The sequence below is a fragment of the Panthera uncia genome, chromosome B4 (genome assembly GCF_023721935.1).
Source record: "Panthera uncia isolate 11264 chromosome B4, Puncia_PCG_1.0, whole genome shotgun sequence".
In the NCBI taxonomy this organism is placed as follows: Eukaryota; Metazoa; Chordata; class Mammalia; order Carnivora; family Felidae; genus Panthera; species Panthera uncia.
This window is the reverse complement of record NC_064809.1, coordinates 74,186,219-74,212,434: the sequence shown is the minus strand read 5'-3', so window position 1 is coordinate 74,212,434 and position 26,216 is coordinate 74,186,219. Positions and strand designations below refer to the sequence as shown.

Genomic DNA, 26,216 nt, shown 5'->3' with positions numbered 1-26,216 from the left:
AGTAAATGAATATTAAAAAAAAAAAAAAAACAGAAGAGGGGCACCTGGGTGGACTCCATTGGTTAAGCAACCAACTTTGGCTCAGGTCATGATCTCACAGTTCGTGAGTTCAAGCCCCACATCAGGCTCTGCTGTCAGCACGGAGCCCACTTCGGACCCTCTGTCCCCCGCTCTCTCTGCCCCTCTCCCACATTCTCTCTTTCTCTCTCTCTCTCTCTCTCTCTCTCTCAGAAATAAACATTAAAAAAAATTTTTACTCTTTAAAAGAGATTATTAAGAAAACAGAAAGACAAGACCACAGGCTGGGAGAATATATTCAAAAATCATGTACCTGATAAAGAACTCTTACAACACAGTAATAGTAAGACCAACAACTCAATGAAAAAGTGAGTAAGGAATTTGAACAGACATTTCACCAGAAAGATAACACAATAGCTAATAATCACATGAAATGATAGTCAACATCATTAATCACTAAGGAAACCCAAATCAAAACCATAACGAGATACCATTCCACACCCAGTAAAATAGCTATAATAAAAAAGACTGACCATACCAAGTGTTGGCAAGGATATGGCACATCTGAAATCCATATATGTTTTTGGTGGGACTGTAAATGGTATGAGCCATTTCGGAAAACAGTTTGGGCACTTTTCTTTGAAAATTACACATTTTTACTCTTAGGTACTTCTCCATGAGAAATGTAAACATATGCCTATATAAAGACTTGTGAGCAAAATGTTCAAATTTATAATTATTTATAATAGCCAAAACCAGAAATAATCCAAATGAATAATCAACGGCTGAATGAACAAAATGTGATATAATCTGTGATATTGTAATATAATCGGAAATAAATATTTTTATCTTCATCCCCAGCTCATGGCTAGAGCTCCTAAAACCTTTGTAATTTCCTAGGCAATAAAGGTGCTAGGACCATCTTTTGTTCTAATATTTGGTCTTTGACTTCAACTCCTGACACAGAACTCCTAAATCCCTTGGAATTTCCTGGGTGATAGAAGCATCTTTTATTCTGTTTTTATTTTATTTTTTTTTAAAGAGAATTGTTCTGGGTTTTTTACTTTTTTGTTTTTAATTTTTTATTTTTAGAAGGGGAGAGCACACATGCGACCAGGGCAGAGGGGCAGAGGGAGAATGAAAGACAGAGAGAATCCCAAGCAGGCTCCACACCTGGCTCAGAGCCCAATGCAGGGCCCAATCCCACGACCCTGGGATCATAACCTGAGCCAAAACCAAGAGTCGGACGCTCAACTGACTGAGCCATCCAGGCGCCCCAGGGACATCTTTTATTTTAATGAAGCAACTTTGGTAGGTTCCTGAATAGCTTCCAGTATGGGACTGGTCACCAGAAAGATCAAACCATGATTAGAAGCTTGGAACTTTCAGCCTCACACACTTTACTCCAGGAGCGAAGCAGAGCTAGAGCTAGAGCTAATAATCATGCACAGGTGATAAAGCCTCCATTAAAATCCCTAAAGTATGGTGATTTCAGGAGCTTCTGGGTTGGGGAACACATCCATGTGCTGGGAGAGGGGCACACCCCAACTTCACAGGGACAGAAAAACTCCTGTGTTTGGGAACTTTCCAGGCCCCACCTACGTAGCTCTTCACCTGGCTTTTCATCTGGCTGTTCATCTGTATCTTTTATCATATCCTCTGCCATCTAATAAACCAGTGAATATAAGTGTTTCCTGGATTCTGTGAGCTACTGAACCTGAGGAGTCGTGAAAACTGCTCATTTGCAGCCAGGTTGGACCAAAGTGTGAGTAACGTGGGGACCTTCTTGCCATTGGCATCTGAAGTAAGGGAATCTTGTGGGACTGAGGCCTTAACCTGTGGGATCAAACACTAACTCCTGGTAGGTGGTACCAGAACTTAATCGAATTGTAGGACATCTGCTAGTATCAGAGAATTGGTCAGTGTGGGAAAAACACCCATCATCTGGTTACAAAAGTGTTATGAGTAGCAGACTGTAAAAGAAAAAAGTTTTTCCTTTTCATAACTTTAATATTACTTAGTAGTAAAAAGGAACAAACTACTGATATAGTCAACAACTGATGAAACTCAAAAACACTACACTAGGTAAAAGAAGGCAGACACAAAACTATATTGTATTAATTTGTTTATATGAAATCTATAGAAAAAGTAAAACTCAAGAGACAAAGTAGATCAATGTTTGCCTGGAACTGGGGTTGGGAGCAAGAACTGATTGTAAGCAGGTAATAAAGAACTTTCTGGGGTTAGAAAAATATTTTACAACAGGATTGTAGTGATAGCTGCAAAGCTGCATAAATTTACTGAAAAATAATCAAATTGCACATTTATAAAAGGTGATTTTTATGGTATTTAAATTATACCTCAATAAAACTGTTTTGATAAGGGCTTGGATGTTGCAGACTGTCAAATCACCATAAGTTTCTAGACACTCTTCATTTCTAAATATTTCTCCAATGCACAGAGAGATATCAGTCCGTACTCTGAGAAGCACTGATCTAACTGATTTCTGCCAGGATGGCTAAAAGGAACAATCAATAGTTGTAAGTGAAATTGGCCTTAATTTAATTTAAGCCATTCCAAGTTTAACTCCACTAAATATTTCATTAAATAAGAAATTTACATGTATCACTGACAAAAGGAAAATGTTTTCATTCCACATTAGACCATGTTTCCATAACTCATTATAAAATGACACTTTGTGGAGCGCCTGGGTGGCTCAGTCGGTTAAGTGTCTGACTCTTGATTTCAGCTCAGGTCATGATCTCACGGTTCATGAGTTTGAGCCCTGTGTCAAGCTCTGCACTGACAGTGCAGAGCTTGCTTGGGATTCTCTCTCTTACTCCCCCTCTGTCCCTCCCCCCACCAAGAATAAATAAACTTTAAAAAATAATAAATAAATAAAATGACTCTTTGTAAATGAGTATCACTAGAAAACAAAAACTACCACATTAGCTCTCTTTTTGATGTTTTAAAAGCTAAGTTTATAGAGTCAGTATAATTATTTGGACTAACAAAGCCCACAACAATCAAATTTTAAATATATAAATGAATACATGAAATAAAATTATATAAATATTTTGTACTTCTTTTATTCAAATAGATTATACATACAGATTTACTTCAGAGAAAGTCCTAACAACAAATAAGCTTTCTTTTGTTCCCAACTAAGTTTTAATTCAGGCTACGTTCAATCAAAATTTGTTAGCACTTAATGCCTATGATATGGTCAAAAATCTAAATTCATTTTATAGTAATTAGATAGCAATTACAAAAAAGCAATGAATCTTTCTTACAGTTCTGGAAGAAGACAGACATGAATTAAACAAAGACTCTAGTTTTAACAAGGTCAAAGCAATCTGCTGAAGTTAACTTTTTAAGGAAAAATTAAATGCTAAACTTTTTAGAAGAAATTGTTTTATTTTAAAGTCTAGAGTCCTATTTTTACTATTGTATTTCTCATTTGTCGGAGGAAAACAGATACTCCATGTTTCCAGCATAACTAGGAAGAAAGCAAACTGAATCATGATGATTAAGAAGAAACAAACTTCGATTATAAAAACTTTTCAGTGGATAATCTCACTGCGTAAAACAGTTCAGTTTCTTTAGTAATCTAACCATTCCTTAGAACTCAGATTTCCTTTATATAGATTTACTATACAATGAAACTACAGCTTTCACAAACACAAGCAGCTCTGGTACATTATTTTCTTAGAATTAGGTTTTTGAACTACCAGGTCAAAATTAAGTTTAAAAGCATTTCCTTCATAGGGGTGCCTGGGTGGCTCAGTCAGTTGGTTAAGCATCTGACTTCGGCTTAAGTCACAATCTCACAGTTCGTAGGTTCAAGCCCCATGTCAGGCTCTGTGCTGACAGCTCAGAGCTGGAGCCTACTTCGGATTCTGTGTCTCCCTCTCTCTCTGCCCCTCCCCTGCTCTGTCTCTCAAAAATAAATAAACACATTAAAATAAATAAAACTAAAAAATAAAAGCATTTCCTTCATATTCAACACATGACACTTGAATCTACAGCTTTGTTTTGAATTAAAGAACATTAAATTTAAAATTGGGGCGCCTGGATGGCTCAGTCGGTTAAGCGTCCGACTTCAGCTCAGGTCACGATCTCACAGTTCGTGGGTTCGAGTCCCACATCGGGCTCTGTTCTGACAGCTCGGAGCCTGGAGCCTGTTTCAGATTCTGTGTCTCCCTCTCTCTCTCTCTGCCCCTCCCCTGGTTCATGCTCTGTCTCTGTCTCAAAAAAAAAAAATAAACAGTAAAAAAAAAATTTTTTTTAATAAATAAATAAATTTAAAATTAAATTGAATGAGGCGGAAAAAAGCCAGGATAGCTACGGTCATTCTTTTAACAAATATATTCCAGTTATGTATAATAGTTCTAGTGCTATTGTTAAATTTGTTCCTTTGCATTTTTCCAGCTCTTCTAAAAAAGTTGAAAAAGTGATTTTATGGAGTCTCTATTGTCTTTCCCCTTCTCATAACTATTCTTGCTATTTCTTGATTCTCTGGATCTTATATTTTACTTTAGACAAGAAGCTAGAGTAATAATCCTGGAAGGAAAGTTAAAGAAGGAATCTAAAACTGGAAGCACTTACTCTTGCTTCATTTCCTGTCTCCAATGAAAGAATCAACTCATCAGATATAGAATATCCTGCAGTAAGTTATCTCCCACCATGCCCCCTAACATGTGTTCACACTCCAGAGAGTGCATTTTCTAGACGCAGTTGGCTTTCCGGCAAATATATCCCAATTTAATATAAAAGTAGAAAAGCAATTGTTATATGAGTTAATTCCCAAACTAGTAACACACAAAACTATACTCCAATATCTACAAATACTTAAAGAGACAACAGATAAAGTTGTGAATGTTGTATACTCTTCTAAAATTAACTGCAGTCAAGACAAGGAGATAAGTTATACCTATCAGTAGTATTGCACTGGGTGAGGGAAAATATGACCATTCAAAACACATTAAGAGAACCTTTTAAAAATATATATACCATTATTTCATAACTATGCTTTTAACAATTTATGCCCACATGTAATCTTACCCTTCTGGTTTTGTTTCCTAGACATTGTGATTTCTTTGATCTCAAAAAATACAGATGAAAAATATTCTTTTGCCTTGTCTGGGTTCTGACTGTAGTTATCTCTGATTTAAAAGTAGGCAATGGAAGTCTGTAGTTGGAGATGATAAATACTAAATCCTGGTTATCTGAAATTCTGCTCACTAGCTGTTGATCTCCTTTCCTTCTCTTCTATCAACTTGTCAGGAAATATCATCGCAGACATTCATGTCTCTTTTTCCAGGGAGATTCTGGAGGGAAAACACACAAACACATTCACTGTTACAGTAACAGCCATCTGTACAAAATTTCTAACCGATATCCATAGAATTTAGTTTGTATTTTTTCTAAAGAAAACTGGCTATTAAAAGTACTCTAGGAGCGCCTAGGTGGCTCAGTTGGTAAAGCATCTGACTCTTGGTTTCAGCTCAGTTCATGATCTCACAGTTCATGAGTTCAAGCCCCGCGTCAGGCTCTGTGCTGAAATCGTGGAGCCTGCTTGGGATTCTGTCTCCCTCTCACTTTACCCTTAACCCTGCTCACTTTCTACTCGTTCTCTCAAAAATAAACATTAAAAAAAAAAAAAAAAAAAAGAATAGTACTCTAGAAAGAATGTAGCCATAAAAGGCAATATTTTAGTCTGTGAGAAACTTTAATCTTGGAGAAAGAGACAAACCAAAAAACAGACTCTTAACTATAGAAAACAAACTGATGGTTACCAGAGGGGAGGTGGGCATGGATAGGTGAAATAGGGGATGGGGATTAAGGAGTGCACTTGTCATGAGCACTGGATGATGTATGGAATTGTTGAATCACTATATTGTACACCTTAAACTAATACAACACTGTATGTTAACTATACTGGAATTAAAGAAAAAGAAACTTTAATCTTAGAATCAGAACATCTCCTTAGTTCAGGAAAAAAAGTTGTCTTACTCTTATCTTCTGTATCTATCTCAAAAATCTTACCCTCATCTCTGCTTCACAAACTAAAATATTATCTCTTGTCACTCCCTAAGACCTTTCTTATCACCTGCTCTTCCTGCCCAAGTCAAGGATCTTTTTCTGCCTCTAGGATTTCCTCTATCTAACTTCTCTTCAGGTATCCCAGCTCAAATACAGCTGCAAGAAAACTGGGGAAGGGGGTGGGTGAATGGGGAAAGAACAAAGCAATTTTAATTAAAATCGAAACATCAAAATTTGGATTATTCCACAGTGCAGGAAGCTTCTATAAGTTGTAAAGATACAAAATGCTATTTTCTTCTGTATTACTTAACTTTAAAAAATACATGCCTAAGATTTCGGGGTAAAGAAAGCATGATGAGGATCAAAGAACTCTTACACCAAGACACATGATAGGAAAAACATTTTACATAATGCAACCCAAGAAGGAAATGAGAGCAACCCTCTGTGAAATACTCTCCAATGTGGAAGGAGGAGAAGGAAGGAATAAGTAGACAGCTGTGGTAAAGTTTAAAAAAATCCACCAAAAGTAAGAGCCTCTGTGGACACAGAGAACAGACTAGTGGTTACCTGCGGCAGAGGGGGTGGGAAAATGTGTGAAGGGGGTCAAAAGGTACAAATTTCTAGTTAAAAGATGAATAAGTCACAGGGAAGTAACATACAGCAAGATGACTAGTTCATACCATATTCCATATTTGAAAGTAGCTAGGAGAGTGGATCTTGAAAGTTCTTATCACAAGAAGAAAATTTTCGTACAGTGACAGATATTAACTGGACTAATTGTGGTGATCAATTTGCAATATATATAAATACTGCGTTATTAGACTGTACACCTACAACTAGTATGTCATGTCACTTACATCCCAAGAGTAAGATTCTCTACAAACCACTATAGGACTTGAGGAAAGATAGGGTGAACCTCAGGAGCTTCCTATCTTTCAGAGAATTGAGTCAAATTGGGAGAATCAGTCAAAGCCTGTGAAAGTACATGGAATTTACCACTGGATAGAGTGGGCCTGAGAGAAAACCTTTTATGAGATTTTAGAAGAAAGAACAGAATTTAGATCTACTGCAAAGGATTAAACTCTTCAATGGCAAGCTCTTCTTTACCCTCATGTCCTCAGCCTAAAGAAAAGAGGATGAAAGCAAAAGTCAACAACTAACTGTAGCTGATGAGCAGGGTTTGGTGGGGATAGGTCCCAAATAAGGTGGGAAACATATCAAAGATATTTTCATCCGTACTCTGTAATTACAAACGAAAATTGTGAACACAGCTGTCCACATAAAACATAAAGAAGATAAAAAAAAAACATAGTAACTATAAAATCTATAACAAAAGAGATAACAAGAGAGAGGAAATTACCATGCAGCAGAGGAAGAAACAAATCAGGGAAACAATATAACCCCCCAAAACCAAAAGCGGATTCTCCCTTGAATACTAAGTTGAATACTTCAAGAAATGGGATTCAATAAAATAAGAGCTAGAAAATAAATGATAAAAATAGAATGAGGGGTTCCTGGGTGGCTCAGTCGGTTAAGTGTCCGACTTCGGCTCAGGTCATGATTTCACCGTTCATGGGTTCGAGCCCCCACATCAGGCTCTGTGCTGACGGGTCAGTCTGGAGCCTGCTTTGGATTCTGTGTCTCGCTGTCTCTCTGCCCCTCCCCTGCTCATGCTCTATCTCTCAAAAATAAATAAACATTGAAAAAAAATTAAAAAAAAAAAGAATGAAAGAAAGTAGATTGCAAAACTAAAGAAAAACTAAAAATCAAAACAACACCATTATAGATCCAATAAAAAGTCAGAAACAGCAAGAAACAGAATAGTACAGATGAAAATCGGGGCGCCTGGCTGGTTTAGTCACAAGAACATGTGACTCCTGATCTCAGGGTCATGAGTTTGAGCTCCATGTTGGCTACAGGGATTCCTTAAATAAAACTTTCAAAAGTACAGATGAAAATAGAAAAAATGGAATGGAGCAAAGCCTTAAGAAGAAAAAAGAGATTGCAACTAGAAAATAATGTTAGAGGGGCTCCTGGGTGGCTCAGTTGGTTAAGCATCTGACTTCGGCTCAGGCAGGTCATGATCTCATGGTTCACGAGTTTGAGCCCTGTGTCGGGCTCTCTGCTGACAGTTCAGAGCCTGGAGCCTGCTTCAGATTTTGTGTCTTCCTCTCTCTCTGACCCTCCTCCACTCATGCTCTGTCTCTGTCTCTGTCTCTGTCTCTCTCTCTCTCTCAAAAATAAATAAATATTTAAAAATTAAAAAAAAAAAAAGAAAAGAAAAGAATATTAGAGCACTAAAATGACCCAACCTAAGGATAATTAGGATCAATACAGGGACTCAGAAAATAAAGAACTCAATAAAGGAAACAAAAAAGCATGTACAGATAATATGCAAGAAAATTCCACTGAAATAAGGGATCTGAATCTGTTCACTCTCTACCTCCAATCTACCAGAAGAAATCCCATCTTTTCTACCTTTAAAATACATCACAATTGGAGCACCTGTGTGCTCAGTCAGTTAAACATCCGACTCTTGATTTCGGCTCAAGTTATGACCTCATGGTTTGTGAGTTCAAGCCCCACGTTGGACTCTGTGCTGATAGCATGGAGCCTGCTTGGGATTCTCTCTCTCTTCCTTTCTCTCTGCCCCTCCCCTGATCAGGCTCTCTCTCTCTCAAATAGTTAAATTTAAAAATAAAATACACCAGAATTGAACCATTTCTCACTACCTCTCCTGCTATAGCCTCATCTAAGCCACAATCATTTCTCCCCTACATTGCTATCATCAGGACTGTAACAGTCTCTTAACTGGCATCCTGAGTCTTCTATCATGCCACTCTCCAGCTTCCATTTCACTTTAGCTGCTTTTAAAATTTAAGACAAACTGTGTCTCAAATCTGCTGCTCAAAGCCCTCCAGCTGCTCCCCATTTCATTCAAAGTAAAAATCAGAGTCCTTAAAGGACTAAAAGTGAGTAGCCTAAAAGGTCTTATCTGCTCTAGTACCCTGTCCCAATCCTCTCTTTATCTCTCTGACATAATTTCCTACTATTCTCTCCCTCCAGTACTCCATGCTAGCCATACTGGCCTCTTTGTTGCCCCTTTTATATCCTAGATATGTTCTCACCTTCAGGCCCTTGAGGTTCTCCCTGTGTAAGGAATGTTCATCCCTAGATACCTATCTACATGAAATAGTTCCTCACCTCCTTCAGATCTTTTCTCAAATGCTACCTTCTCTGTGGTTATTCATGAAAACCTACTGAACTTGGGGTAAGAAAAGCAAGAGTCCATGGCATTACTGCCTAAGGCTGTTCCCATTACCCCCACATCAGTGGGAAAAGTAGTTCTACCAAGGTGGGGAAAGCCATAAAAACTAGCAGCTTCACTCACAGAGAGGGCTGACTCGATTTGAGTCAAAGCACAGAACTCCACGCCCATCAGTATTGTCAGTAACAATGTGTATTCTTGGTGGCAAAGGGCCGAAGGATGCTGTCTTGGTTGGTACAAGCAATGGGCCAGCAGACTAGACAGAATTTAAAAGGGAAATCTGGAAACAAGACTATAAAGGATAAGTGCTCACATAGCCACACTAGAGAGACTAGAGAGGACCCACTAGGAGCCTGTAAACACAGGAAGAAGAAACAGGAGAGGGCTCAGTGGAAAGTAAAAGTCTGAGCAGATTTTAAAAGGAGCTCCCCAACACACACAAAGATCTACTGGCACAGAGTGGAAGCCCTACTAGCTCACATGTGTTTAGCACCATCTTTAACAAATGGTTAACTGACCACTAAGCCATACGGATATAGGTGTGATTCCAGGAAAACACTCTTAAAAAAAATAAAAACAAAACAAAACAAAAACAACCCGAGCAGGTATTACCAGCCACACACTGGGAAGAAACATTCCACAGATTTAGTCCTGACGATAAAACAAAAAAAACTCTCAAAGGAAAAAACAAACCAGAATCCAAAGTTGCTACAATATATTATGTAAAATGTCTAGTTTCAACAAAAATTTATGAGACATGTAAAGATGCAGGAAAGTATGACCCAAACTGAAGAGGGAAATAAAACCCCTCATGGAACTGAAAATGTCCCTAAGTAGGACCAAATGCAAACTAAACAAAATCTTCCAACTACTTTAAAGGACTAAGAAAAATATGAAGACAATGTCCCAAACAAACAGGAAATGTCAATAAAAAGATTGAATCATAAAAAAGAGACAAATAGAAACTCTAGAGATGAACACTGGAGTATAAGGGGGGAAAAAAATCAGAAAACTTGATATCTAATCTGAAAAGAAAAGAATAAAGAAAATCAAAGCCCAGAGACCTATGGAACAACATCGAGTATAATATACACAACTTAGGAGTTCCAGAATTGGAGAGAAAGGACAGAAATAAGGACCAAAAACAATGCAAACTGATATATTTTTAAAAATTAGTCTACAGACTCAAGAAGCTCAATGAACTACAACTACAATAAACACAGAGTTCCATACCTAGATATATAGTAAAACTGATGAAAGCCCAAAACAGAAAATCTTGAAAGAAGCAAGAAAAAACAAACTCATCATTTACCAGGAAACAACAATATAACTGGTTGCTGATTTCTCATCGAAACAAGGAAAGTCAGAAGACAGTGAGTGAAATGTCAAAATGCTGAAAGAAAAAACTGTCAAGCAATAATTCTGTATCTAGCAAAACCATCTTTTAAAAGTAAAGGTGGGCAATCAAGAAGAATGAAATCTTGCCATTTACAACAACGTGCATGGAACTAGAGTGTATTTATTATGCTAAAGCAAAATAAGTCAGAGAAAGACAAATCATATGATTTCACTCATATAGGGAATTTAAGAAACAAAATAGATAAATATAGGGGAAGGGAAGCAAAAATTAGATAAAAACAGAGAGGAGACAAACCGTAAGAGACTCCTAAATACAAAGAACAAACTGAGGGTTGCTGGCGAGGTGTTGGGTGGGGGGATGGGCTAAATGGGTGATGGGCATTAAGAATGACACTTGTTGAGATGAGCACTGGGTGTTACATGTAAGTGATGAATCACTAAATTCTATTCCTGAAATCATTATTACACTATATGTTAACTTGGATTTTAAATAAATAAATAAATAAATAAATAAATAAATAAATAAATAAATAAAAATAAAGTGAAGGTGGGAAGGGGTGCCTTGGGTGGCTCAGTCAGTTAAGTGTCTGACTTCAGGTCAGGTCATGATCTCACAGTTTGTGGGTTCGAGCCCTGAGTAGGGCTCTGAGCTGATAGCTCAGAGCCTGGACCTGCCTCTCTCTGCCCCTCCCCAACTTGTGTGCATGTTTACACCCTCTCCCTCTCTCTCAAAAGTAAATAAACATTTTTTAAAAATAAAAAAAGGGGCGCCTGGGTGGCGCAGTCGGTTAAGTGTCCGACTTCAGCCAGGTCACGATCTCGCGGTCCGTGAGTTCGAGCCCCGCGTCAGGCTCTGGGCTGATGGCTCGGAGCCTGGAGCCTGTTTCTGATTCTGTGTCTCCCTCTCTCTCTGCCCCTCCCCCGTTCATGCTCTGTCTCTCTCTGTCCCAAAAATAAATAAAAAACGTTTAAAAAAATTAAAAAAAAAATAAAATAAAATAAAAATAAAAATAAAAAAATAAAAGTGAAGCAAATGAGCACAAGAACAGGCAAAAACTATCTGGTGATAGCAATCAGAATAATGGTTACTTCTGGAGGGAGGGTGTCCCTTTGAGAACAAACATGAGGGAACTTTCTGAGAGGGCAAATGTTCTAGATCTTGATCCAGGTTGTCTTCACATGGGTGCATACATATGTAAAAATTCATTGAGCTTTATTTACTCTTCAGATTTGTGTATTTTACCATACATGAAACTCAAGAATCTAAAATTTCTCTTCTATAAAAACTAGAAGAAAAAAGCCAAAGAAAAAACCGACTGAGCCACCCAGGCGCCCTGGAATACCATATTATATTAATTAAAGTTTGAAATGTGGAGAAACTAGTAAAGAAAATTTTTAAATATTAAATCTGGATGTTTATATTAATTTGCTACTTCTTATCAGATAGTAAAGCAAATTCAAAATGGTCAGTCTTGGGGAGCTTGGGTGGCTCAGTCGGTTAAGCGACTGATTTTGGCTCAGGTCATGAATCTCGCTGGTCGTGAGTTCAAGCCCCGTGTCAGGCTCTGTGCTAACAGCTCAGAGCCTGGAGCCTGCTTCAGATTATGTGTCTCCCTCTCTCTCTGTTCCTCCCCCGCTCACATTCTATCTCTCTCTCTCTCTCTCTCTCTCTCAAAAATAAACATTAAAAAAAATTCAAAATGGTCAGTCTTGGATTAGTTATCTTTGTGAGCTATAGCTTAAAGCTAAGAAAAGCAATGAACCAGATTTCATATTCAGTTAGCTTTGATCTTAAAGAAGTACATTGTCACAGACCACACCCCTAGTACCAGCTACATAAGCATATACTACTGGTTTGTAGGCATTCTGTACAGTTCAGTGACTTCTCGAGGTGGAGACGAAGGACGAGAATGGACATGTACAGTTTTAGAACCTATTACTTTGACTTATTGTTAACTGTTATATTTATTTTTCATTTCAAAGCACAACAAAAGAGGGCATAAGGTTTTCATATTTATCAGACTGGGAACATGGGTTAAAAAAAGAGATGAGAAAAAGAAAAAGAAAAAGAAAGTACCATAGAGGTTACCAAAAACTAAGGGGAAGAAGAAAAAGAAGAGTTATTGTTTAATGGGTACAAAGTTTTTATAAGGCATGATGAAATGGTTTGCGGATAGTGGTGATAGTTACACAACACTGTAAATGAATTTAATGCCACTGACTTGCACACTTATGAGTGGTTAAAATATTTCTAATTTTAGAAATAGACTTTAAACAGCCAAAACATCTTGAAAAAGAAAAACAATAACTTCCTGACTTCAAAACATATTACAAAGCTAAGGTATTCAAAACAGTAGTAATGGGGGGGGGGGCGCTCCTGGGTGGCTTAGTCAGTTAAGCATCCGTCTCTTGATTTTGGCTCAGGTCATGATCTCATGGTTCGTGAGTTCCAGCCCCAAGTCAGGCTCTGCACTGGTAGCGTGGAACTTGCTTAGGGTTCTCTCTCTCCCTCCCTCTCTCAAAATAAATAAATAAAACATTTTTAAAAAGTAGCATTAGCAAAAAGACACTTAGACCAAAGGAACTGAATAGAAAGCCCAGAAATAAACTCTCTTATATATGGTCAAATGATTTGTAACAAGGTACTAAAATCATTCACTGGGGAAAGGACACCCTATTCAACAAATAGTGATGGGAAAACTGGATATCTGCATACAAAAGAGTGAAACTGAGCCCTTACTATACACCATATTAACAAAAATTAACTCAGATGCATTAAAGAGTTAAACATAAGACCTCAACTCCTGGAAGAAAAAAAAACACAGAGGAGGGGCACCTGGGTGGCTCAGTCGGTTGAGGATCCAACTTCAGCTCAGGTCATGTTCTCACAGCTCATGAGTTTGAGCCCCGCGTTGGTCTCTGTGCTGACAGCTCAGAGCCTGGAGCCTGCTTCAGATTCTCTCTCTCTCTCTCTCTCTCTCTCTCTCTTTGCCCCTCCCCTGCTTGCACTCTGTCTCTCAAAAATAAAAAAACATTAGAAAAAATTTTTTAAAAAACAGAGGAAAAACTTCATGATATTGGATTTGGCAATGATTTTCTGTATATGACATCCAAAGCGCACACACACACACACACACACACACACACACAAAAGCAAAAACAGACAAATGGAACTACATCAAACTTAAAAACTGTATGTCAAAGTAAATAATCAACAGAGTTAAAAGGCAACCTAAGGAATGGGAGAAAATATTTGCAAATCATATATTTGATAAGCAGTTAATATCCAGAATTTTTTTAAGATTTATTTTATTTTTAGAGAAAAAGCACATGCACACACCATGGGAGCGAGGGGCAGAGGGAGAGAAAGAATCTACAGCAGGCTCCATGCTCAGCACAGAGCCCAACGTGGGGCTTGATCCCATGACCGTGTGATCATGACCTGAGCTGAAATCAAGAGTCAAATGTTCAACTAAGGTGCCCACAGGATATATTTTAAAAACTCCTACAACAAGAACAAAAACAAGTAACCCAATTTAAAAATGGGCAAAGGATTTGAACAGACATTTCTCCAAAGAATAAACAAATGGCCAACAAGGATATGAAAAGATACTTAACATCACTCATCATTAGAGAAATACAAATCAAAACCACAATATCATCTCACACCAGTAGAATGGCTGCTACCAAAACAAATAAAACAAAACAAACGAGAAAATCAGTGTTGGCAAAGATGTGGAGAAACTGGAACACTTGTTCACTATTGGTGTGAATGTAAAATGGTGCAGTCACTATAGAAACAGAATGGAGGTTCCTCAAAAAATTAAAAACAGAGACACCTGGGTGGCTCAATTGATTAAGTGTCCAACTTTGGGTCAGGTCATGATCTCACAGTTCGTGGGTTCGACCCCCACATCAGGCTCTGTGCTGATGGCTCAGAGCCTGGAGACTGCCTCAGATTCTGTGTATCCCGCTCTCTCTCCTCAGCCCCTCCCCAGCTCATGCTCTATCTCTCTCTCAAAAATGAGTAAACATTTTTTTAAAAGTTTTTTAATTAAAAAAAATTAAAAACAACTATCATTATCATCCAGCAATCCCACCTCTGGATAATACATCCAAAAGGACTGAAAGCAGGGTATCAAAGAGATATTTGCACACCCATGTTCATTACAGCACTATTCAGAACAGCCAAGAGGTGGAAGCAATCCAAATGTCCATCAATGGATGAATAAACAAAATGTGGCATATGCACACAATGCATTATTACTCAGCCTTTAAAGAGAAGGAAATCCTGTCATATGCCACAACATGGATGACTGAGGACATTATGCTAAGTGTCAGTCACAAAAAAAGACAAATATTGTATGATTCCACTTATACAAGGTATCTAAAGTAGTCAAATTCATAGAAACAGAAAACAGAATGGTGGTTGCCAAGGGAAAGAAAGAAAGGCAAATGAGATATTGTTGTTTAGTAGGTATAGTTTCAGTTTTGCAAGATGAAAAATTTCTGGAGATATGTTGCACAACTATGAAAGTACACTTAACACTACTATTCTGTATATTTAAAAATGGTGAAGGGGCGTCTGGGTGGCTCAGTCGGTTTAGTGTCTGACTGGCTCAGGTCATGATCTCATGGTTTGTGGGTTCGAGTCCTACATCAGGCTCTGTGCTGACAGTTGAGAGCCTGGAGATTGCTTCAGATTCTATGTCTGTCTGTCTGTCTGTCTCTTTCTCTCTCTGCCCCTCCCCTGCTTGTGCTCTGTCTCTCTGTCTCTCTGTCTCTCTCTCTCTCTCTCTTTTTTAAATTTTTTTAACGTTTATTTATTTTTGAGACAGAGAGAGACAGAGCATGAACAGGGGAGGGGCAGAGAGAGAGACACACACAGAATCCGAAACAGGCTCCAGGCTCTGAGCTGTCAGCACAGAGCCCGACGCGGGGCTCGAACTCACAGACCGCGAGATCATGACCTGAGCTGAAGTCGGACGCCTAACCGACTGAGCCACCCAGGTGCCCCTCTCTCTCTCTCAAAAATAAATAAATGTTAAAATTTTTTTAAATTTTTTAAAAATTTAGAAATAAAAAAATAAAGTTGTAAAAATGGTTAAGATGGGGGCACCTGGGTGGCTCAGTTGGTTAAGCATCCGACCGTGGCTTAAGCCATGATCTTGCAGTTCATGAGTTCAAGCCCCGCGTTGGGCTTTGTGCTGACGGCTCAGAGCCTGGAGCCTGCTTCAGATTCTGTGTCTTCCTCTCTCTCTGCCTCTCCCCCACTCATACTCTGTCTCTCTCTCTCTCTCAAAAATAAACAAACATTAAAAATAATAATAACTAAAAATGGTTAAGATAGTTAAATTTTAGGGGTGCCTGGGTGGCTCAGTCGGTTGGGCCTCCAACTCTTGATCTTGGCTCAGGTCATGATCTCATGGTTGGTGGGATCAAGCCCAACGCTGGGTTCGGCATTGACAGCACAGAGCCTGCTTGGGATTCTCTCCCTTTCTGCCCCTCCCCACCTTGTGTGTGTGTGTGTGTGTGTGTGTGTGTGTGTGTGTGTGTGCTCTCTCTCTCAAATAAATAAACTTAAAGAAAAGATGGTAAATTCTATATTATTTCTTTATAATTAAAAATAAAATTATTTTTCAAAAATTTCAGAAATATAGTGATTTGGAAAAAGACAGATGAGAAATGTTAAACATGGTGGCTTAGCATAATTGATCACCACTAGTGGAAAACCAAACCAAAGTACATGCTCTACTAATGAGATGGAGTATATCATTAATACAGCAGTGTAGCAGTGGGTAAGTGAAGTCTCTGAAGCCAGACTGCCTGGGTTTCTAACCTAGCTCCACCACTTCCTAGCTGAATGACTTCAAGCAAGCTACTTACTTTCTTTATGTCTCACTTTCTTCATCTGTAAGATGCAAATAATGCTAGCATCTTCCTCACAGGGCTGTTATATGGTGTAAATGAGTTCACACAGATGTAGCACTAAAACAATGCCTAATACTTAACTGAAAACCACTCAATAAACATTGGCGGATATTCACTGCAACAAAAGATGTGTCCCCTAAAACTAAAAGGTTCCACGAATCATGGCTTATACAAGTTACTTAACAAGCAAGTGGGAACTTTACTAATATCATGGGTTACTAGCACCAGATCATAATTACAGGTATAGCCAGAGCCTCAGAATGGTAACTCCATTAAATTTGGATGATGTGCAATTAGGAAACTGGAATGATCTGAAGCATTCTAAAGATAGAGTGGGTATAATTTTCAAGTCTTGGGGTACGTAACTTCTCACACTGGCAAGCATCACAAGGACTAACAAAGGATTAACTGGACTATACATGAAGGTATTTATATAGTTAGTTTAAATTTAAAATACAAATTGTTACAAAATCTATCCACAAACAAAACCAGGGGGAAAGGGAAGGACAGGTAAGGAGGGAAGAAAATATAAAAAATCTAAATCCTCATCTTCCATAATAGGATTGCCCCCAAAAGACTGAAAAGTTAGCATAACCATATTATTCAGAAATATGGAAGTTAATACCAGAAGAAATGCTAATGACTATCCATGGAAAGCCAGAATTGGAAATGGGCTGCAGGGAGAGGTAGGGACTGTTTTTTTTTTTTAATTATTATTATAAACTTTGTGATATTATTTGACTTTTTAATATCATGTGTGTACATATTTAGATTAAAAAATATTTTAACCTATTTTTTTCTCTCCCATAACCTATTTTATACAAATTAAAACTACTGAAACACCAATTTTTACTCTCAGACCAGCAAATACCAAAAACGATTATATATACTGGTAGTAAAGCCATAAAAAACAGGCCCCTTCATGTCTAAGAAGGTAAATTTACACAATACCTACAGAAAACAAGACAGTAATTACCAAAATTAAAAATGCATACACAATTTGACCCAGCAAGACAATTTCTAGGAATTTACCCTACAAGCATATTTGCAAATGTGTGAACTGATGTGATAATCAAGGTTATCCAATGCAATATTATTTATGATAGCAAGATATTGGAGACAATCTAACTGTCCAAAAATAGGACACTAGTTTCATAAATTATGGTTCATCCATACAATGAGACACTATGCAAATGTTTATGAATAAAACATACTGACATAATTAAATATATTGTTAAATGAATGTGATGGAGAAGATTATATTTATACTGTACATAAATACTATATATCTGGAAGTTATCGATAAACAAGAAACTTTCAATGGTGACAAATCCATTGAGTAATGGAAACTGAAAAAGACAGCAGAGGATGCTGGGTGGGTAGTTCAATCAGTTGAGCTTCCAACACATCATTTCAGCTCAGGTCACAATCCCAGGGTTGTGGGATTAAGCCCCAAATCAGGTTCCACACTGGGAATGGAGCCTGCTTGGGATTCTCTCCCTCTCTCTCCCTCTGCCCCTCTCCCCTGCTCTTGTGCTTCAGTCTCTCTCTCTAAAAAGAAAAGAAAAGAAAAGAAAAAGATAGCAAACTAGGATAAGAAATACTTTTCAATCTACCTTTTAATATTTTGACAATGTAACTACATAAACATCTGCTTGAAAATTTTCAATACTTTTTTTAAAGGACTCCTTTCCAGTAAATTAAATCAAAGCCGAAAACCCTCAATTGAATCTAAATAATATTTATTACAACTCAGTAACCCAATCAACAGGTTCAAGAAATGTATCAGTAAGGACCTACAGACACTAACTGTCTAGACCTGCAGAGTAATAACCAAAAACAAGAAAATGGGAAGTTCCAAACAAAAACTTTTTTCCTGATTTTTAAAGGACTGCAAGAAAGTAACCAAGAGTTTTTATTCCACAATATCATCAGTTTGCCAATAAATATCATTCTCATTAGGTTTATAAATGAATATGAAAAAGGAGAGAGATGCATATTAATGTGCTGATATATTCTAAAAAACAATTAGGAACAAAGATGATATACTTAATGATATCAAAAAAGTGAAGGTGATGGCAGAAAAACAGACATTCAGATCAACGGAACAGAATAGAGAACCCAGAAATGAACCCACAAATGTATGGCCAACTTTGACAAAGCAGGAAAGAATATCCAATGGAATAAGACAGTCTCTTCAGCACATGGTGCTGGGAAAACTGGGCAGCAACATGCAGAAAAATGAACCTGGACCACTTTCTTACACTGTACACAAAAATAAACTCAAAATGGATGAAAGACCTAAATGTAAGACAGGAAGCCATCAAAATCCTTGAGGAGAAAGCAGGCAAAAACCTCTTTGACCTTGGCCACAGCAACTTCTTACTCAAAATGTCTCTGGAGGCAAGGGAAACAAAAGCAAAAATGAACTACTGGGTCCTCATCAAAATAAAAACCTTCTGCACAGTGAAGGAAACAATCAACAAAACTAAAAGGCAACCAATGGAATGGGAGAAGGTATCTGCAAATGATATATCAGATAAAGGGTTAATATCCAAAATCTATAAAGAACTTATCAAACTCAACACCCAAAAAACAAATAATCCAGTGAAGAAATGGGCAAAAGACATGAATAGACACTTCTCTAAAGAAGACATCCAGATGGCCAACTGACACATTAAAAATGCTCAACATCACTCATCATCAGGGAAATACAAATCAACACCACAATGAGATACCACCTCACACCTGTCAGAATGGCTAACATTAACTACTCAGGCAACAACAGATGTTGGCAAGGATGCAAAGAAAGAGGATCTCTTTTGCACTGCTGGTGGGAATGCAAACTGGTGCAGCCACTCTGGAAAACAGTATGGAGGTTCCTCGAAAACTTAAAAATAGAACTACCCTACAACCCAGCAACTGCACTACTAGGTATTTATCCGAGGGATACAGGGATGCTGTTTTGAAGGGGCACATGCACCCCAATGTTTATAGCAGAACTATCAACAATAGCCAAAGTACTGAAAGAGCCCAAATGTCCACACACACACACACACACACACACACCTACACACACAAAGGAGTATTACTTGGCAATCAAAAAGAATGAAATCTTGCCATTTGCAATTATGTGGATGGAACTAAAGGGTATTGTGCTAAGTGAAATCAGAGAAAGACAAGTATCATATGATTTCACTCATATGTGGACTTTAAGATACAAAACAGATGGGGGCGCCTGGGTGGCTCAGTCGGTTGAGCGTCCAACTTCGGCTCAGGTCATGATCTCGAGGTCCATGAGTTCAAGCCCTGCACCAGGCTCTGTGCTGACAAGCTCAGAGCCTGGAACCTGCTTCAGATTCTGTCTCTCTCTCTCTCTCTCTCTCTGCCCTTCCCCCGCTCATGCTCTGTCTCTCTCTCTCTGTCAAAAATAAATAAACATTAAAAAAAAAAATTAAAAGATACAAAACAGATGAACATAAGGGAAGGGAAGCAAAAATAATATAAAAACAGGGACAGGCACAAAACATAAGAGACTCTTAAATATGGAGAACAGGGGCGCCTGGGTGGCGCAGTCGGTTAAGCGTCCGACTTCAGCCAGGTCACGATCTCGCGGTCCGTGAGTTCGAGCCCCGCGTCAGGCTCTGGGCTGATGGCTCGGAGCCTGGAGCCTGTTTCCGATTCTGTGTCTCCCTCTCTCTCTGCCCCTCCCCCGTTCATGCTCTGTCTCTCTCTGTCCCAAAAATAAATAAAAAACGTTGAAAAAAAAATTAAAAAAAAAAAATATGGAGAACAAACAGAGGGTTGCTGGAGGGGTCATGGGAGGGGGATGGGCTAAATGGGTAAGGGGCATTAAGGAATCTACTCCTGAAATCATTGTTGCACCATATGCTAACTAACTTGGATGTAAATTTAAAAAATAAATAAAATGGTAAAATAAATAAATAATTTTTAAAAAGTGAAGGTGAGTATAAGTTTTTTAATTTTTTTTTTAATGTTTATTCACTTTTGAGAGAGAGAGAGAGAGAGAGAGAGAGAGAGAGCATGAGCAGGGGAGGGGCACAGAGAGGGAGACACAGAATCCGAAGCAGGCTCCAGGCTCTGAGCTGTCAGCACAGAGCCCTACACAGGGCTCGAACCCACAAACCGCGAGATCATGACCTGAGCTGAAGTCAGACACTTAACCGACTGAACTGCCCAGGCGCCCCCAAATCTGTTTTCTTAATAAATGTCTTTACTCATTGGCACTTTCTAATTAATATGCCACTCTAATTAAAAACTTTCCCATTATTATAAGGCCTAGCCACCATAAGTTTTCTTCTGGAAAATGAAATTTTCATTTATAAAAACCAGTAAATTATGAAAAGCAATTTTTTTAATGTTTATTTATTTTTGAGAGAGAGAGTGGGGGGGGAGGGGCAGAGAGAGAGGGAGACACAATCAGAAGCAGGCTCTAGGCTCTGAGCTGTCAGCACAGAGCCCAAGGAGGGTCTTGAACCCAAACTGTAAGATCATGACCTGAGCCAAACTCAGGCGCTTAATAAACTGAGTCACCAAGGTGCCCCAAGAAAAACAGTAAATTCTTTTTTAAAAAATTTTTAACGTTTATTTATTTTTGAGAGAGAGAGACAGACGGAGTGAGAGAGGAGGAGGGGCAGAGAGGGAGACACAGAATCCAAAGCAGGCTCCAGGCTCTCAGCTGTCAGTACAGAGCCTGAAGTGGGCTTGACTCAGAAACCGCGAGGTCATGACCTGAGCTGAAGTCAGACACTTAACCGACTGAGCCACCCAGGCGTCTCAAAATCAGTAAATTCTTTTAAAAAAATAAATAGGTGTGTCTGGGTGACTCAGTCGGTTAAGTGTCTGACTTCAGCTCAGGTCATGATCTCACGGTTTTTGAGTTAGAGCCCTGCGTCAGGCTCTGTGCTGACAGCTCTGTCTGCTTCAGATTGTGTCTCCCTCTCTCTCTCTCCTTCTCTCTCTCTCTGCCCTTCCCCCGCTCATGTTCTATCTCTCTCTGTCTCAGAAATAAATAAACACCAAAATAATAAATAAATAAACAAACAAACAAACAAATATCTCGATTTGGAACAACACAGAATTGGATATTGGAACAAAACAGGATTTCTGGAAATTTATTTTAAGTTTATTTATTTAAGTATAATCTCTACACCCAATGTGGGGCTTGAACTCACAACTCTGAGATCAAGAGTCACATGCTCTTCCAACTGAGCCAGCCAGGCACCCCAAATTTCTGGAAATTTAGAATGCATTCTGGGGCGCCTGGGTGGCTCAGTCGGTTAGGCATCCAACTTCGGCTCAGGTCATGATCTCACAGTTTGTGAGTTCGAGTCCCACATCGGGCTCTGTGCTGATAGCTCAGAGCCTGGAGCCTGCTTCAGATTCTGTGTCTCCCTCTCTCTCTGCCCCTCCCCTGCTCGTGCTCTATCTGTGTGTGTCTCTCTCTGTCAAAAATAAATAAACGTTAAAAATAAATTTAAAATAAAATAAAATGCATTCTAAGTGGAAAATCAGAAACCATGTGATACCACAACTTTTCTTTACTACTATTAAAAGACACAGGACCCTCCAAATTGCTTAACATTAGTCATCAGTGGCAGCTGTAAGTGTGGGAGTAGAGGGAACTCAAAAGGAGCAGAGTAGGAATACATATGTGTTTATCTCTTCCCATTTCACTGCTGGCTGGGTGGTTAGAGTTGTCTGTACCCTTTTCCTCATGCAGGTGGCTGTAACCCAAACCCAATCAAGCCAAATTATCCTCAGCTGTGTAAATTCTTCAAGAATAGTTTTAAACAATACTGATCACTTCATCCTCACCCCCCTACACACGGAAATTCCATTCCTTCCGTCTCCCCAAAGCACAGATGTGCAAGCGGCTCAAGGGAATGGAGGCAACTATTAGGCAAAAACAAAACAAGGCAATTAAGAGCAACTTTATTCACTGATTTTAATCCTTAAAAGGAGATTCCATGCATATAGAAACAGGGATTTCTAATACCCCAACTTAAAAACTATATTAACTGATCAATGAATAAGTATTTAACATGAATTATTATGTGCCCATACTTGAGATAAAAATTATGAAAGATGGACTATTGGGGTACCTGGGTGGATCAGTCAGTTAAGCATCCGACTTCAACTCAGGTCATGATCTCACAGTTTGTGGGTTCGAGGCCCACATCAGGCTCTGTGCTGACAGCTCAGAGCCTGAAGCCTGCTTCCGATTCTGTGTCTCCCTCTCTCTCTGCCCCTCCCCTGCTCATGCTCTGTCTCTCTCTCTCTGTCTCTCAAAAATAAAAAAATTTAAAAAAAAACCATAAACAACAAAAAAAGACAGACTGCGGTGCCTGAGTGGCTCAGTCGGTTGAGCATCCGACTTCAGCTCAGGTCATGATCTCAGTTTGTGGGTTCGAGCCCGCATCGGGCTCTGTACTGACAGCTTGCTCAGAGCCTGCAGCCTGCTTCAGATTCTGTGTCTCCTTCTCTCTCTCTGCCCCTCCCCCGCTCATGCTCTGTCTCTCTCAAAAATAAATGTTAAAAAAAAAAAAAAGATGGACTATTATTCATCCTTAAAAAGGAAGGAAATCTGACACAAGCTACAACATGCATAAGCCTTGCATTACAGTAAGTGAAATAAGTCAGCACAAATAAACAAATATTGTGTGATTCTACTTATATAATATAAAATACTTAGATCAGTCAAATTCACAGAAAGAAGAATGATAGTTGTGGGGTGAGTATAATGGGGAATTAGTGCTTAATGGGTACAGTTTCAGTCAGAGATGATAAAGTTCTGGAGATGGATGGTGATGAGGGTTGCACAACAATGTGAATGTCCTTAATGTCACTGAAATATACATTTTAAAATGGTTAATATGGCCAATTTTATGTTATATGTATTTTACCATAATTTTTTAAAATTTTAGTGCAATAAGAAAAAATATTATCAGAGAAAAAATTGGTTTCTTGACCCAGCCAATAATCTCTAGAAATACTGGTAAAGGAAAAAAAACTAAAGTACAAAAATACCATTAGGAATTTAAAAAAGAATCAGTATAGATCTCACAAACATTAAAAACGTAAGGCAAAAATACATACAATCTCATGTGAATACATTTGAAAATTCAGGTAACAAATTTTTTTTTAAGGTTTTTGAGTAATCTCTACACCCAACATGGGGCTTGAAATCATGACCCCAAGGATCAAGAGCTGCATGTTCTACCGACTGAGCCAGCCTGGCGTCCCAGGTAACAAATTTCTTGAAAACCAGACAGATACATGCAAAAAAACAGAAAATCTAAATAGTCCTATAACTCAAAGTATTGAGATCCTAATTTAAAATACTCTCATACGGAAAAAAATCTCATCTCTGATCCACTGCTGGTAGGAGTGTAAACTGGTATAACTTCTTTGAAATACAGGCATTATTTTGTAAAGTAAAACATTTATCAACCCTATGATCCAGAAATTACATTCCAAAGTACCAAGAGAAATTCTTGCTCATGATACACCAGTAAACATGTGGAATTCACAACAGCAGGAAATAGAAACAGCCCACATGTCATCAATGGAAGAGTGAATAAATTTTGATGTATTTACTGAATGAAGCAAGTCAATTAAAACTCTATGCAACAATATGGACATTGAAATTTTTTTAAAGAAAATCAATTCCCAGATTATATACAGCATGATCTTTTTTAAAAAAATTCAAATATAATCAACACGAGACAATATATTATTAAGACACACATATATCTGATAAAATGACTGCAAAGATAGCACAAAGAGTAAAAAAAAAAACAAAAAATTAGAACAGTATTTACCTTGAAAAGCAAGAGGACATTAGAAAGAAGAACATGTACAATATTATGAACACTCAATGTTAAACTTCTTAGGTTAAATGGTGGGGTTTTTTTTAAAGTTATTTATTTACTTAGAGAGAGAGAGGGAATGGGGGAGAGGCAGAGAAAGGGAGGGAGAGAGAGAGAGGATCCCAAGTAGGCCCACACTATCAGTACGGAGTCCAAAGCGGGGCTCCAACCCATGAACCATGAGATCATGACCTGAGCCAAAGTCAAGAGTTAGAGCTCAACTGACCAAGCCACCCAGGTGCCCCTACAATATTTTCAATAACCAAATACACACATAAACAAAATGATACAAATAAATACTAATAAAGTTTCTTAATTTAAAAGGCCACTGGGGAAATGAAGCCACTGATTCTCACATATTGTTAAAGTATAAAAATCCATTTTGTAAAATCTACCAAGGCTAAACATGAGCATACCCTATGACCAGATGTCCCACTCATAAATGTATGCTCAACAAAAAATGCATGTATAAATGCACCAAAGACATGTACAAAAATGTTTAAAGCAGCATTATTTGTAACAGACCCAAACCAGAAACAAACCTAAACATACATCAATGACACACATCAATGAGAGAATGGATAAATTGTAATGTAGTCACAAAGTAGAACACTATATACCACAATGAAAAAGAACAAGCTACTGATATAACATGGATCAATTTCAAAAGCCATGCTAAGCAAAAAAAGTCAGATGCAAAAGAGTACATGCTCTAGGATTCCATTTATATGAAGTTCATAAATGAGCAAACCTTCTAATATAGTGACAGAGGTCAGAAGAGTGATAGGAAAGAAATAGTAGTGGGAAAGAAACTGCTACTGTTTTATCATCATGATCTGAGTAATGGTTATATGGGTGTGTTCACTGTGTAAAAATTTAAGTTATACCCTTAAAGACTTTGCAGTTTGCTTTATATTACACCTAGAAGTTTAACAAAAAGAAAAGAAAAAAAGGCATCCTTTTACCTCTTAACGTGACAAGTCAACTGATACTCTCCATCTCCTTCACAATGTACTAATACCCCTGGTTGAACACTGGGACATCTCTGCTCCCACTATACTACACCAAATCTGATCTATTTGTTTCCAAACCTACTTAATGTCAGTTTTGCCATAACTACAATTACATAATTATAATGAAATACTAAATACATTAACAAACTATGAATATTGAAAAAGTTGCTGTGAAAACTAAATTGAAGGTTCTGGAAGACTGATATAAATCATTTGCAAAACTATCAAATTGGGGCGCCTGGGTGGCTCAGTCAGTTAAGCGGCCGACTTCGGCTCAGGTCATGATCTCGCGGTCCGTGAGTTCGAGCCCCGCGTCAGGCCCTGTGCTGACAGCTCAGAGCCTGGAGCCTGTTTCAGATTCTGTGTCTCCCTCTCGCTGACTCTCCCCTGTTCATGCTCTGTCTCTCTCTGTCTCAAAAATAAATAAAACGTTAAAAAAAAAGAAAAAAAAGAAAAAAAAGAAAAACTATCAAATTAAGTGTGGATGAGACATATAAATAAGCTTGGAGAAAAATTAAAAATCTAGGAGGAGCCTATACTCATTGCTTCAAATCTCTAAGAATTCTCACTTCACATAGAAAAACTGTAATTGGAAGCTGCAAGCAATGCATCACAAGGTGTCATTAATGTCAAAAGGATGAAGAACTCTTATCAGCAGACTGATACTTAACACATCAAAAAAATTGGTGT

General features: G+C 38.2%; 1 protein-coding gene and 1 long non-coding RNA gene across 6 annotated transcripts in view; one reads left to right on the top strand and one right to left on the bottom strand.

Moving 5' to 3' along the window:
- The window catches only part of SPATS2 (spermatogenesis associated serine rich 2), a 148,641-nt gene that overhangs the window by 70,652 nt on the left and 51,773 nt on the right, over positions 1-26,216 (bottom strand). For 4 of the 5 annotated variants that reach the window (XM_049625399.1, XM_049625397.1, XM_049625398.1 and 1 more), the window contains one exon: positions 5,083-5,348. In XM_049625399.1, coding sequence (XP_049481356.1) covers positions 5,083-5,107 — 25 coding nt within the window. In that variant the 5' untranslated portion in view covers positions 5,108-5,348. Of the gene's footprint in view, positions 1-5,082; positions 5,349-13,526; positions 13,626-26,216 lie in introns of those variants that run through there. The other variant, XM_049625401.1, reaches the window with a different exon arrangement.
- LOC125919029 (uncharacterized) overlaps positions 1-26,216 on the top strand; it is a 46,012-nt gene that overhangs the window by 4,784 nt on the left and 15,012 nt on the right. The window lies entirely within an intron of this gene.